The sequence below is a fragment of the Oculina patagonica genome, chromosome 4 (assembly GCF_052425735.1).
Source record: "Oculina patagonica isolate OP01 chromosome 4, crgOcupat, whole genome shotgun sequence".
Lineage (NCBI taxonomy): Eukaryota > Metazoa > Cnidaria > Anthozoa > Scleractinia > Oculinidae > Oculina > Oculina patagonica.
In genome coordinates this window covers 52591212-52603898 of record NC_135761.1, presented here as the reverse complement: position 1 = coordinate 52603898, position 12687 = coordinate 52591212, and the positions used below count along the sequence as shown (strand labels likewise).

At 40.5% G+C, this 12687-nt stretch overlaps 1 protein-coding gene and 1 non-coding gene across 3 annotated transcripts; one reads left to right on the top strand and one right to left on the bottom strand.

The window, feature by feature from the left end:
• Window positions 1-1577: 1577 nt before the first annotated feature.
• On the top strand, window positions 1578-10943 carry LOC144650585 (ATP-binding cassette sub-family C member 4-like). Of its 2 annotated transcripts, none has more exons than XM_078510295.1 (8): window positions 1578-1687; window positions 2839-3407; window positions 3980-4359; window positions 5103-6463; window positions 7042-7612; window positions 8218-8354; window positions 8971-9323; window positions 10095-10943. In XM_078510295.1, exons 2-8 carry the CDS (start codon window positions 2874-2876, stop codon window positions 10650-10652), a joined length of 3894 nt encoding a protein of 1297 aa, XP_078366421.1. In that variant the 5' UTR covers window positions 1578-1687; window positions 2839-2873; the 3' UTR covers window positions 10653-10943. The 2 variants fall into 2 exon arrangements, with proteins under 2 accessions (XP_078366421.1, XP_078366422.1); XM_078510296.1 differs by lacking the exon at window positions 1578-1687 and having other exon boundaries at window positions 3140-3157; window positions 3355-3407.
• Window positions 10944-11483: 540 nt separating this feature from the next.
• Trnat-ugu (transfer RNA threonine (anticodon UGU)) lies at window positions 11484-11558 on the bottom strand. Its single transcript has one exon. It is a non-coding gene; the product is annotated as a tRNA-Thr (tRNA).
• Window positions 11559-12687: the final 1129 nt, after the last annotated feature.

Below are 12687 nucleotides of genomic sequence, written 5' to 3'. Positions count from 1 at the left end.
TCACGAATGAACAGTAAATGGTTACACGTTCGTAGGTGTTTGTAAATTGCGCTCTCTTTGTCAGAGATTGCGTGTTCATGTGTTCGGACGAAAAGAGTTCTGTCCGTTTTGCCGATGTACGCTGATTGGCAGCCAGGGCATTTAAATTTGTAAACAACATGTGATTTATTCAGAAGTGGAACTCGATCTTTATTGTTCGTGTAGAAACATAGTTTCGTTGTTTTCTCGCATACTTTTATCTCGATGTTAGAAATTGTAAGACATCTGCGAAGCTTTCTTTTGAAGGATCTTAAGAGTTGGGATGTTTTGTCTCCGATGTACGGGACAGAAAGCCAGATGGTTATGGAGTCTTCCTTGTCTTTGTTCGCTGCTGTCCGTATCTTATTTAGGGCATCGTAAGAGAACCGTCGAATTAGCGCGTTTGCAATGCGCGGGGGGGGGGGAATTGTTCCAAGAAAAATTGTTCGTTTTGAGCCGTTTTAGTTCAGATTTAAGCATATTAGGTGAACAGATACTGCGGATGCGTACATCGGAGACAAAACATCCCAACTCTTAAGATCCTTCAAAAGAAAGCTTCGCAGATGTCTTACAAACTCTAACATCGAGATAAAAGTACGCGAGAAAACAACGAAACTATGTTTCTACACGAACAATAAAGATCGAGTTCTTCTTCTGAATAAATCGCATGTTGTTTACAAATTTAAATGCCCTGGCTGCCAATCAGCGTACATCGGCAAAACGGACAGAACTCTTTTCGTCCGAACACATGAACACGCAATCTCTGACAAAAAGAGCGCAATTTACAAACACTTGCGAACGTGTAACCATTTACTTTTCATTCGTAATTTGTGTAATTTACCGGATAATTTAAACACTGACATTGCTCCACCTTCTATCAGTAATGACAAAGAATATTTCACCCATGTTGTCCGTGATAATACGACAGCATTAGACTGTAACCACAACTGGAATCTTCTTCTATACAAAGAGGCTTATTATATCAAACGCCTAGCACCTTCCCTAAACAATGGACTAAAATCCAGCAGAGAACTCTATCTATTCTCCTGAGTAAACTTATTGTTTCCGTCTCCTCACTCACAGTATTTAAGATCTAGCTTGTATGTTAATTGTATTAGTCTGATGATGGTATAGCTTATACCGAAATATAACAATCTATTTATCAAGATCTTCATTTGTGGTCTGAATTGTTGTGACACAATGAAGTTATTCGGGTTATCCTTCGTCCTTTATGTACAGAGTTATGAAGCCGCGTCCTTTGTGAGTGGAAGAAAAAATTAGTTAAAGACAAGACAAGGCAAGCTTTAATTGTGTGTTAATGAGTGAAAGGCGTTTCATTCCTATGTTTCCTGTTTTTACCTTGAAGTGCGTCACGTAAAAACGTGATATTAGGACTCAGTAATGAACTTATTATATGGATAGCGTGAATATTGGTTATTCGCTTTTCCAGTGTGATATATCATTTACATTTATTATAATGTAAACTGGACGCTTTTGGCCACTATGTGGACACAAATATAGAGAATTTACAGGATTAGCGATATAAACACAAGATATAGACTACGGGTACACTGCTTGTTACATGTTACATGGGTTAACTTCAATAATTGGATAGCCTCACATCACTGTAATAAGCAGGCGAATCGAAATTGAACTAAAAGTTGTACAGGTCAGTCTTGAAATGCTTTTTTATTAATGTTTTTGAAATATCTAAGGTTTGCCGTAATGTGTTTGTGCGCAAACTTGTCACTATTTTGCCGCACATACTGGCCCATGCATACTGTGATAGTACTCCGTGTGTGATTTACGTTATTGCTTCAGTGAAGGATGTTTCTCGAGTTTAGTTGTCGTTGGCTTATATAATTTTAAAAACGGAAAATATCGCTTAGCCTGTATTCCACTGTGACTGATACTTTGGCACTAGAGTCCGGTCTTACAGCAGTTACAGCACAGTAACATTAAAACAGAATCAAAGGATGTCAAGTTAACTGTAATCTGCCACAGAAGAGCCTTATATTTATATTCATTAACAGCAACCAGTTTGCTTTTGGTCAATATGCAAATAAAACAATTCGCTCGTTCAATTGTCTTCACAAACTCGGTGAAGCAAAGAAAACACAGAACAATGCTAATTGACTTAACGGTATTTGAAGCTTGACGGTACATGTTATTTCAATAACGGTATTCGAAGCAGATATAAATATACATGACTCGAGGTGATGACGATCAGTGCACTAAAGGAACACTGAAATGGTTTGTTTTTTTAACGTCCGTTTTTTTAAGACCTTCTAACGTTGGTAATTAGAAGGCTTATATAACAACACCTTGTTAAATAATCGGCAAAGGTAATGCTCGTGCAATGAGAAATGCGTGATACGAGATCGTGACATACACTCCGTGTTTGTGTAATACTCATTCAACGAAAAATGCTCTCTGTGCATGCAATGAATTCGGACTATTCTTGGTTTGCAACCACGTGACAAGGCGGCCGTGTTGGTGGAAACAGTATATATTTTTCGCAGAATTTGCATGATAAAAGACACTGAAAATAATTAAGTTCCCAGCAGAGGGAAACGCTTTGTTCTTGCCCACCATCATGGCCGCCGTGAGGTCAGCTGCAAACCGGCAATTTATGGGGATATACGACAAACGACAGGAAACTACTGTCAGTTGAATAAACATACAATCCGTGGCATTCATTTGAAATGTAACGGCTTTCCTGTCTTCTGATGTCTCTGATTGGCAGCTGTATTCTTCATGACATGGTATAAAACGGTAGGCAATAGAAAAGCTATAATATTTGGTTCTTTCAATCTACAGGTGCCCGGTCCGTACAAATATACCATTAACAAGCAATGGACAAGCATGAACAAAAGACAAAAGACAGGAGACGAAGTCCCATGGAGAGCGCAAACATTTTATCTTTGCTCTTTTTCTGGTGGATGAACGACACGTTAAAACTTGGCAGCCAACGGCCCTTACAGAACGAGGACCTTTTCCCTCTTCAAGATGAATTCAAAACAGAGGAACTAGTCGATAAGCTCGAGATGGAATGGTACAAAGAAAACAGTTCCTGTGGTCGCAAGAACAAACACCCTCGACTCTGGAAAGTCATGTTTAGAATGTTCTCCTGCAAAAGGTACTTGATATTAGGCGCAGTCAAGTTAACACACTCCGTGGCCAATATATTGCTTCCAGTGATGGTGTGGTTATTTCTGAGAAGTCTCTCCGAGGATAGTAGCGTAAATCAAGGTTCCACCATAATGCGAGTTGTTGGGATCTCTGTGGTAACTGTGGTGAAGGGAATGTCTCACCATCACTCGTTTTTCCTGGCAGGAATTTGCGGTATGCAGCTGAAGGTCTCTGTTATAGGGCTGATTTACAAGAAGGTATTTTTGATTTATTTGTTCCGTTTTTTTCTGCAAAAAGCTGAATCTCAGTGTAGTTTTTGTGTCTGTTCTTTTAGCCTATTTGGGATTAACCGAACATCCCAGCTGAATTTGCTGGTGGTCTACTAATTGCCATGTTAAATGTCTCAGTGGGTCTTTAACATCAATAATTCGGAAACTGGCCATGATGCGTATTCCATATCTCAGCGACATGTAATTCGCATTATTTTCAGATGTCATTTACAGCATGACTTTCTCTGTAACTGAGTTGTTTCAAGGCGCCCTGTTTTCCTTCAACCAGGATTCGAATGTCTATACGAGGGTCTGCTAATGTTTTGAAGCTCAACAAAGTTTCATGGCCAGTTTTTTAATCACGACTCCTATTTTTTCTAAATACGAAAGGATAATACCTAGGCTCGATCCCAAGGAAAACGGGACTCTGGTTTTTCCATTCCATCTCATTGAAGAACAAAATTAAACTAGATGGGAAAAGGGGCACCAATTGATACTTACATACTTACATAATATAGCAACGTACTTCTAAGCACGCCTGTTTTTTTTTATTTTTGCAGATTCTAACATTGAATCGACGTTCTCTAAACAAAGTCGTTTCTGGTCAAACAATAAACCTGGTCTCAAACGATGCCAATCGATTGAAGGACGCTGGCTGGAGCATGGCCTTTCTTGTGTTTGCTCCAGTAGAGATTCTTTCATCTGGGATACTACTTTGGTATCTGATTGGTTGGCAGGCCCTCGTGGGAGCAGGTTTCTTTTTAATAGTAATAACATACATCTCTGTGCTGTCTAAGAAAGCAGGTCATCTACGGGAGAGAGCAGCATCCATGACAGACAAACGACTTGAAATTATGAACGAAATCATTGCTGGCATTCGTGCAGTTAAAATGCATGCTTGGGAATGGGACTTCAGAGACATGATAAGGAACCTGAGAAAGTAAGTATATATGATGAGGACTGCATTTTTTTAAGTTAAGGTTGGCTAACTTGAGGACCTGGATGGGTTTAACGTAAAGGGGAGAAACGGCCAACAAAATATCTTTTCGCCATGCCAGGTCAAAATCAACGCCCTTGCTTTACACGAGGGGCCTGGAGGGGTAAAATGGGAATTGGGATTTGGGCAAATTTTAACTAGGAAAATCGGATTTGGCCGGGTCACTGGGAGTGGGAGTCACAAACAAAAAAATGGACTGGCACTGGGATTTGGTCAAAATTGGGGCAACAAATAAGCTGTGAAATGGGATTTAGGCAAAATTTGGGCTGGGAAATGAGATTTAGACACCTTCCTTCAGGAACCTCTTAAACAGGCAAACGACTTAATTTTTAGCGACAGCTACCACTGACTCTCATTATTGCCAAATTTACTGAGCTAACAGCATAACAGCTGTAACAGCAAAAGGATTCGAAACTCAAGGAGGATAAGACCTTACTAGAATAAGAGGATTTTAGAGGGGTGGTTAGTTAGAAAAGTTGATGGTTTGCACAGAGAGACCAACGTCTGTCATGAATGGATGCAGTAATCAAAAAAAAGTTAAAAGTTAAAATTGAAGACATGACAGTAGTTACACGTGTTATGAGTCATTTTGTTCGAGAGACGCAACGGAAGAAAATCCGTGAATGATTTGTGGGCCGTGTATTTTAAGATATCATATTTGTTTTTTTGTTGTTTTTATTCTGTAGAAAGGAGATCAGCTACATTCGTTTGAGAGGAGCCATTCTTTCAAGTTTTGACGCTCTTTACTTTACCAACACGCCGATTGCTGGATTTATCTCCGTTACAGCTCTGATTCTTACAAAAAACTACTTGACAGCGTTTCAAATTTTTACCTTATTGTCGGCTTTGAACGTTATAAAATTCTCTGTCTCTGTCTCCATGGGGGAGACACTTCATTTGCTAGCCGACGTTAAAGTTTCTTTGGACAGGATACAGAAATTTTTAGAAGCGGATTCTGCAACTGATTCCAAAGAAAACTCTATAGCTAAAAGAAACAATGAAGATGGTGGTAGTCCCACGTTCAGCGACCGACATTTCAGGGGAGGAAAGTTTCATTTTACTGAACTTGCCAACATATTCGCTTTGCCCGAAGAAGAGATGTTGGATGAGTCATGCTTTAGGAGAAATGACACAGAATCGTGGATTTCTTTGAACAACGTGTCTTGCAGCTGGAAGGAGACCGATGACTTGAAGACTTTACAAAATATCTCCATGAAAATTCGCAATAAGCAACTGGTCGCCGTTACAGGTCCTGTGGGTTGCGGCAAAACTTCTCTTCTGCAAGCAATACTTGGAGAACTACCCTATCACAGTGGAGAAATCAGATATTCTGGAAGCATCGCATATGTTCCTCAGCTTCCATGGGTTTGCTCTGGAACAGTACAGGAAAATGTTACTTTTGGAAAACCTCTAAACACGGTTAAGTATCAGAAAATCCTTGAAGCATGTAGCTTGCACAAGGACCTCGAGCAGTTCAGCAAAGGCGATTTGACACAAATTGGGCAACGAGGAGTAAGCCTAAGCGGTGGCCAGCGAGCACGTATTTGTTTAGCTCGTGCACTGTATTCAGGCGCCGACATCTTTTTGCTAGATGACCCACTCAGTGCTGTTGATGTTCACGTGGGTAACCATCTTTTCAAAGAATGCATCCGCGGTCTGCTTTCCAATAAAATTTGTGTTCTGGTGACACACCAACACCAGTTTCTGACAAGTGTGGATACCATATTTGTCATGGAACAAGGCAGCATTGCTTGTCAAGGAACCTACAAGGAGCTTCAAGACAAGGATATTTTGTCGAAATTTGTAGTTGTTGGGAAAGAGAATCAAAGGAAGGAATCTTTTAGTAGTGCCGTGTATTTACGAAGGAGGTTGACGACAATGTCCCTAGTCCTCGCTGCTGATGAAGGGGCTCGTAATGACCTGGAGGAGGAAGAAGAGGAGAGGATGGTAGGATCCGTCACGTGGCGCTTGTATTGGCGATACTTCCGATCCGCTTTCCCAGCTGTCTTGTTGTTGTGCCTGTTATTTCTTGTCTTATTTGTTCAAGGTATGGTAACATATACATTTTTAAAATATTTTCTATCTGTACTGTATGACATGTTGCTTGGCCGTGGTTGTCTATCTCTTTCTTGTCTTTACTTCTACAAGCGTTGAGTCAAATAAGTTTGAAATCCTTAATGTTAAAGGACGATTGTGTTTGTTCTTCTAAGGTTTAAGACATGTTCTCTTCTTTTCAGCCCTCTTAAAAAGAGATACCCAACTAGGCATTATTTTGTTATCCAAAATATTCTTACACATGACATATTAAAATCACAAATTCAAAAATTGTATCTGTCATTTGTTGCAAGGGACGGATTAGGTCTTTTGGTATAGGTGAAATAAGTTTTCAGTAGTTCATGAGTTTTAATTGTTTTGGCTTTTTCAAGCAAGAATAATGGTCAAGGCTTTAAATTTTCTTTTAAACAACGAAAAATCAACAATGAGTATAATTTGCTGGGATATCAAAGAAGATTGTTATTTCACCGAGATTGATGCTTACTTTCAAATCAATAGATGGCCAGGAGTTGAAAGAAAGCCAGAGTCCATTTGCTTTAATTGTTGTTTTACAATATTTTTCATTTTCAGTGTTCCTGATCTCACCATACTGGTGGCTGTCCCAAATTGCCAATATGACATTTAGCCAGCAAAGGGATTCCATGACGCTCGGAATTTATGGGTCATTAGTCATCGGCGCCCTTCTCCTATCGACAATCGTTTCGTTCTTGTTCTTCTACACCCTTCTGCGCGCATCAGCGAAACTTCACGACAAGATGGTCACAGCAGTCGTGAAGGCCCCGATTATTTTCTTCGACACCAATCCAGCTGGACGGATTCTCAACCGCTTCTCCAAAGACATCGGCTGTATGGATGACACGTTACCACCCCAGTTCCTGCTTGCAGTTCAGTTGTGCCTCTTCTCTCTCGGAGCCACCTTGCTCTCTGCAGCAACTAACTACTGGCTTGTCATTGGTATCACCCCATTGGTGTTCCTGTTCTTTTACTTTGGGAGGTATTACTTAAAGACATCCAGAGAGTTAAAGAGGTTGGAGGCTATTAAGTGTAGCCCTGTTTACTCACATATATCGGATACCGTAGCGGGCCTTGAAGTGATACGATCTTCTGAAATGGAGAATAGCTTCCTGCAAGAGCTTTATAGGTAGGTTAAAGTCGCTTCCTGTATGCTCTCTCTCACTCTTTTGCTGTATAAATTATAAAAATAAATTAATATTTGGTTAATAATATTTCATTTGCTGTTATAGTTAACTGACCTATCATGGGGATTATTTGCTCTATTTAACGATCAGAAAATAGCGACGACGATTTCAACACTTGTGCTAATTCCTTTTTTTCGTCCTGCTCCTGAATGTTTTTCTTCTCAAGGTTTTCGTGGAACAGTTCCATCCCAACTTTTGTCGATCTTTTTGTAATTTCCGAGTCTTCATCTTGCTCGGTTGAAGACGCGAATCAACGAGGCATGTCTTTACTTCGAGTGTGTGCAATATACTTCATGTATGAAAAAATGAGAAGTCTCATTACATGAACTGAGTGCTGAATAGTCACTCCCGATGCCACTCACCACCCGTGAACTTGACATTGCTCTTGGAAATCATGCATTGCGCGCGTAACCTACAGATAATTAACCAATCTGCTACAGATTAGTGAAAAATGTCTAGGTTGCGATGTTTCCCATAATTAACTGTAGGCTCTTATCCAATGAGAAGATAGATAGTGACAACAATGTAAAATAATTTTTGTTATTAGGTACCAAGACCAAGACACACCCGCGATCATAATGGTGTTGGGTTGTTCTAAGTGGCTGGGCGTTCGTTTGGAAGTGCTCTGTAGTTTGCTTGTTACACTGGTAGCCGCTGGGGCGGTTCTCGTCACTCAAATACCAGGTATTATCAAGATAATAAGACACACGTAATTCACTTTAGAAATACCTTGTAGCTTCTAGCTAAGAGTACCCTGTCCTCTGAAATGCACACGAGGGTCTCAAAGCCACTCGATAGGGGCATCTGTGAGTAGGAGCTAGAAACGATCATAATAAGTAGTGCAATAATCACATGGGTAACTTCTAGCCACCAAAATAAGGCCACTACGGGTTGTGTGATAGAAGGGGTAGAAGGACAAATGACAATAAGCAACACAAATTGAACATGGATAATGTTTAGTCAACACGTAAGGGATCCATTGGCATCGGTGGAGAAGGTAAAAACGACCATACGCAACACATGTGGTTGACAAGTATTCATCAGATAAGAGCACCGTTGATTTCGTCCCCTGAATATTCACTGTTATGGTCAGCAGGGGACGACCCGTTAAAGAACCTACTTCCTTGTCGCAAGGAGTAGGGCACGGAGTTCCCGGTGTCGTGGCCTGGTGTTGTAATGTTATTGGGGTAGGGGTGGGAAATGCTCGGAGGTGTTAGTTGTGATAAAGCTACTCTACAAAATCCGAGGGTAAATTAAGTACCCATACCATCCATACTAAGGCCTTTATTCTGTCACACAGCTCTTGCAGGCATGTCTCTGACATACGCACTTGAAACGTTAGACGCGGCTCAGTTTGGTGTGCAGCTCACTTCAGAGACAGAGAACCTAATGACGTCAGTTGAGCGAGTGGTAGAATTTACCCAAATAAGTCCAGAACCCGGATATGATACAAAAGGTGAACGAATGCCGGCTAATGGAAGTCTTTGCCTCAAAGATGTATCTTTGAGTTATTTAGAAGGCGGCCACCGCGTCCTAAAGGATATTACACTTGAAATCAATGACAAAGAAAAAGTTGGCGTCGCAGGAAGAACAGGGTCCGGGAAGTCCTCCCTCTTAGCAGCGTTGTTTAGGATGCCTGAACCAAATGGCCTGGTAAGACTTCAAACGCTGCAAACATAGATGAATGCACGGTGAACGAAACATTTACTGTTATGATCCCAAAATACTATAAGAAAATGTTTCTGTGTTAAAAACCAAGCTAACTGTTCAGTTTTCATCAAGGGGGCAGGGTAGGGGGCTGTGAGTGAATTTTGCCTACATACAGGTGCTGCACTGATACGTATTTGAAAAAACCTCAAAATAAAGGAGCACTTTGTACTTGCCAGGTATCCTGGTATTCGTTAAACCTTACATTTACCTGAAGGATTTTTTTTCCGTCCGTCAAAACACTATATTAACATTATAATTACAGTACACTTACAATACACTTTCAATACACAATTTACAATATACTTACAATAGAGTGTTTACGATACATTTGCAGAACGTTACTTGAAGTGCTAACAAATTGGCGAAAAGTGCAAAACATCAAGGGTCACGCAGCTTGGACTTGGATGAAAATTTATTTTTTTAATCTTATGTGCTCTCAAAAAAATCGTAAACTTACCTGAATCTACTTGTGACTGACCATTTGTGAGCCAAAAAAGTCAAATCATTATTGTTTGTTCTCTTTGTACCGTGTTGGTGTATTTTTGAAATTCTCGAGAAACCTTCATTTAAATCAATACGTCAGGGTGAATGTTAACGTTTTTGCTCGATTCCCTTGTCTTCAACTTTATGAAATTCATGAAACAGAAGGAGAAATATTAAGTGAATGAGAAAAATCTATCCATGTAAAAAGCATTTTATTTTTATTTTTAAAAGGTAATGGTCGATGGGATCAATCTGAAAACTCTGAATCTCCAAGAGGCCAGACGGAAATTTTCTGTGATAACCCAGAATCCTATTCTGTTCGCCGGAAGCCTAAGAAGGAACTTAGACCCTTTCAACAAATACACAGACCACGAGTTATGGACTACTCTGGAAGACGTCCAGATGAAACAATGGCTACACCAGTTACCAGGGCAACTGCAGTACAAGCTGATAGAATCTGGTAACAACCTCAGCGTCGGTGAAAGACAGTTGGTCTGCCTCGCACGTGTTCTACTACAGAACAACAAGATTGTCATCCTGGATGAAGCAACTGCTAATGTGGACTTCAAGACGGATCGCTTAATCCAGGAAGTGATACGTACCAAACTAAAAGACGTCACGGTACTGACCATTGCTCATAGACTGGACACCATTATAGACTACGACAGAGTTATGGTGTTAGAGAAAGGTCGTGTAGTCGAGTTTGACAAGCCTAGTGTTCTTCTGAACAAGAGAGGAAGCTACTTTGCTGATCTAGTCAAGAGCTATAATAGAACTGTTTCTTCATGAAACACTGACTTATTTACTGGTGTATATGACATTTTTGTATAATTCGGTTTGCGATATGTGGTATAATCTTCCTATTTGAAGTTCTTCCGGTACTTATATGTAAACAATAACTATTTGTTACATAATTCAGATTTAACAAGTTAGGTAAGCCGACGGTGAAGAGTTTCTATCTTGTTCTGAGCATTTCTAAGCAGTCGACAATAAAACGGTGCATCGGTCATGCAAGTGGCGAGCAACGAGGCCTCTGAGCCTCGACAGTCGTACAATAATAAAACGTCACGTTTTTGTAAATGATCTGAAGAAAAGAGTTAGAACTCTTGCCCGCTTAAAGTCCAAGACGGGCTCAGTTGGTTTTCAGTAATCCTGACTTGGCTGTGACTCGCAACTTCCCCTCACAGGGGATACTTAGAAAAATTTGTGTGGGGCTTTCCGCTGAGTCTGGGAACCCATGCCCTGTTCAAGACCAAAAAGACTAACTTGTTGCTACCTCGTCTCAGAAAAGATTACAATGTATACCCATCGAAGGATGAAAGCCAAAAGCAAATATCACTCGCGGGGGAACTGACTGGGCTATCTCGGCAATTGACGGCCGTATCGGTTCTAATCATTATTAATATAATTATGTGGATCAAGTCTTTATGAAGATATCGGTAGTTTCAGTGTCATTATTCAACATACTGCCTTGGAAAGACTAATATATTTGCAGCCGGATGATCTACGCTGTTCGAACGCTGTGTTAACATATAAATGTATTGAAGATGAAGTGTTCAACAACGGGTTCAACATGATACGAGCATGGGACAAAGAAAATATTCTCTGATTCTGAGTCCTCGTCCTCGACGGGAATCGAACCCATGGCCTCCCAGATACAGGTTGGGCGCTCTAACCAACTGAGCTACAAGAGACTCGTGGTGAGCTGGGCCATTTACTAGCTGCAGTTACCCTCTAGATACCTTTTTGAGTAAGGGAAATCGTCATTTTCGAAAAGTTAAATAAATGGTGCAAAAAAATACAAGTAACTGAACTCTTTTCAGATTTCGAAACCAGTGACTGATACCGCTCTTTGTTAATGAATGAACTAACAAACGAACAACGATCGACCAATCAATGGAACAAAAGTACAAACGAACGAACGCCGAAAAACCAACCAAACAGTGAAGGTGTCCCGAGTTCAAATCCTCGGCCCTACCACTGGATGGATTTGTGTTCGGTGGTCCCGAATTCAACTCCTTCGCGCTTAGTACAACTGGTCTGCCTCCTGCCCGTTGGGGAATTTAACAAGTTTCTGTTCTATTTGCAATATTTTTTGCTTATTAACAGTACTTTATTTCGCTCGATTTCGCAGAATAATTGTAAGTAGACGAGGTTTTTCTTTGTTTTAGAGCTACTCGGTGAGGCCTTGAATTTATTTCATTCATACAAGCGTTCTGGTAACAACTGTTATAGTGGTCCAATTATCATTTGGCTTCTTTGGTGTTTTTGTACCGTTAAGTTTTAATTTGAAGGTTAATTTTTAACAGAAAGGATAGTTCCTTTAACACCTATAATAAACGCGTCATACTGTGAAACTGAAAAGACAAAACAAAACGAACGAACAAACAAGCAAACCAAAATCCATTCTCGTCCCCATAGCCCTTTCGTTTCTCTTAGCCGGCTTGGCACGAGAAAACGGAGGGCTCTGGGGACATAGGATTTTTGAATTAATTCGAATTTTTTTGATTGGCTGTTTGGAACAAAGAATTCCAAAACGGAAGTCGAAAAAGTAACGACTCTCTCATACATTCTTTCGAAACATCATGACTGCATACATGAAGACCGGAAGTCCTAGAATCTAGGACTGGAAATCCTGTGTCCCCAGAGCCCTTTGTTTCCTCGTGCCAAGGCCCAGCCGGCTAAGAGAAACGAAAGGGCTATGGGGACGAGAATGACCAAAATCATGCAGAAAAAAATCTCGGCTGCATTGGGCTGAGGGAGGTCTGGGATTTTATACGAAGTGCGCGAAGAAGCCTAGGGTGAGCACCAGAGCGAGGTTGCT

What these genes read in the sequence shown, in the direction of transcription:
- LOC144650585 (XM_078510295.1), top strand. Translation starts at nt 2,874, where the DNA reads ATGGACAAGCATGAACAAAAGACAAAAGACAGGAGACGAAGTCCCATG. An exon ending in ATGATAAGGAACCTGAGAAA is followed by an intron (nt 4,360 to 5,102) that starts GTAAGTATATAT and finishes TTTATTCTGTAG; the next exon opens with AAAGGAGATCAGCTACATTC. An exon ending in TGCCTGAACCAAATGGCCTG is followed by an intron (nt 9,324 to 10,094) that starts GTAAGACTTCAA and finishes TATTTTTAAAAG; the next exon opens with GTAATGGTCGATGGGATCAA.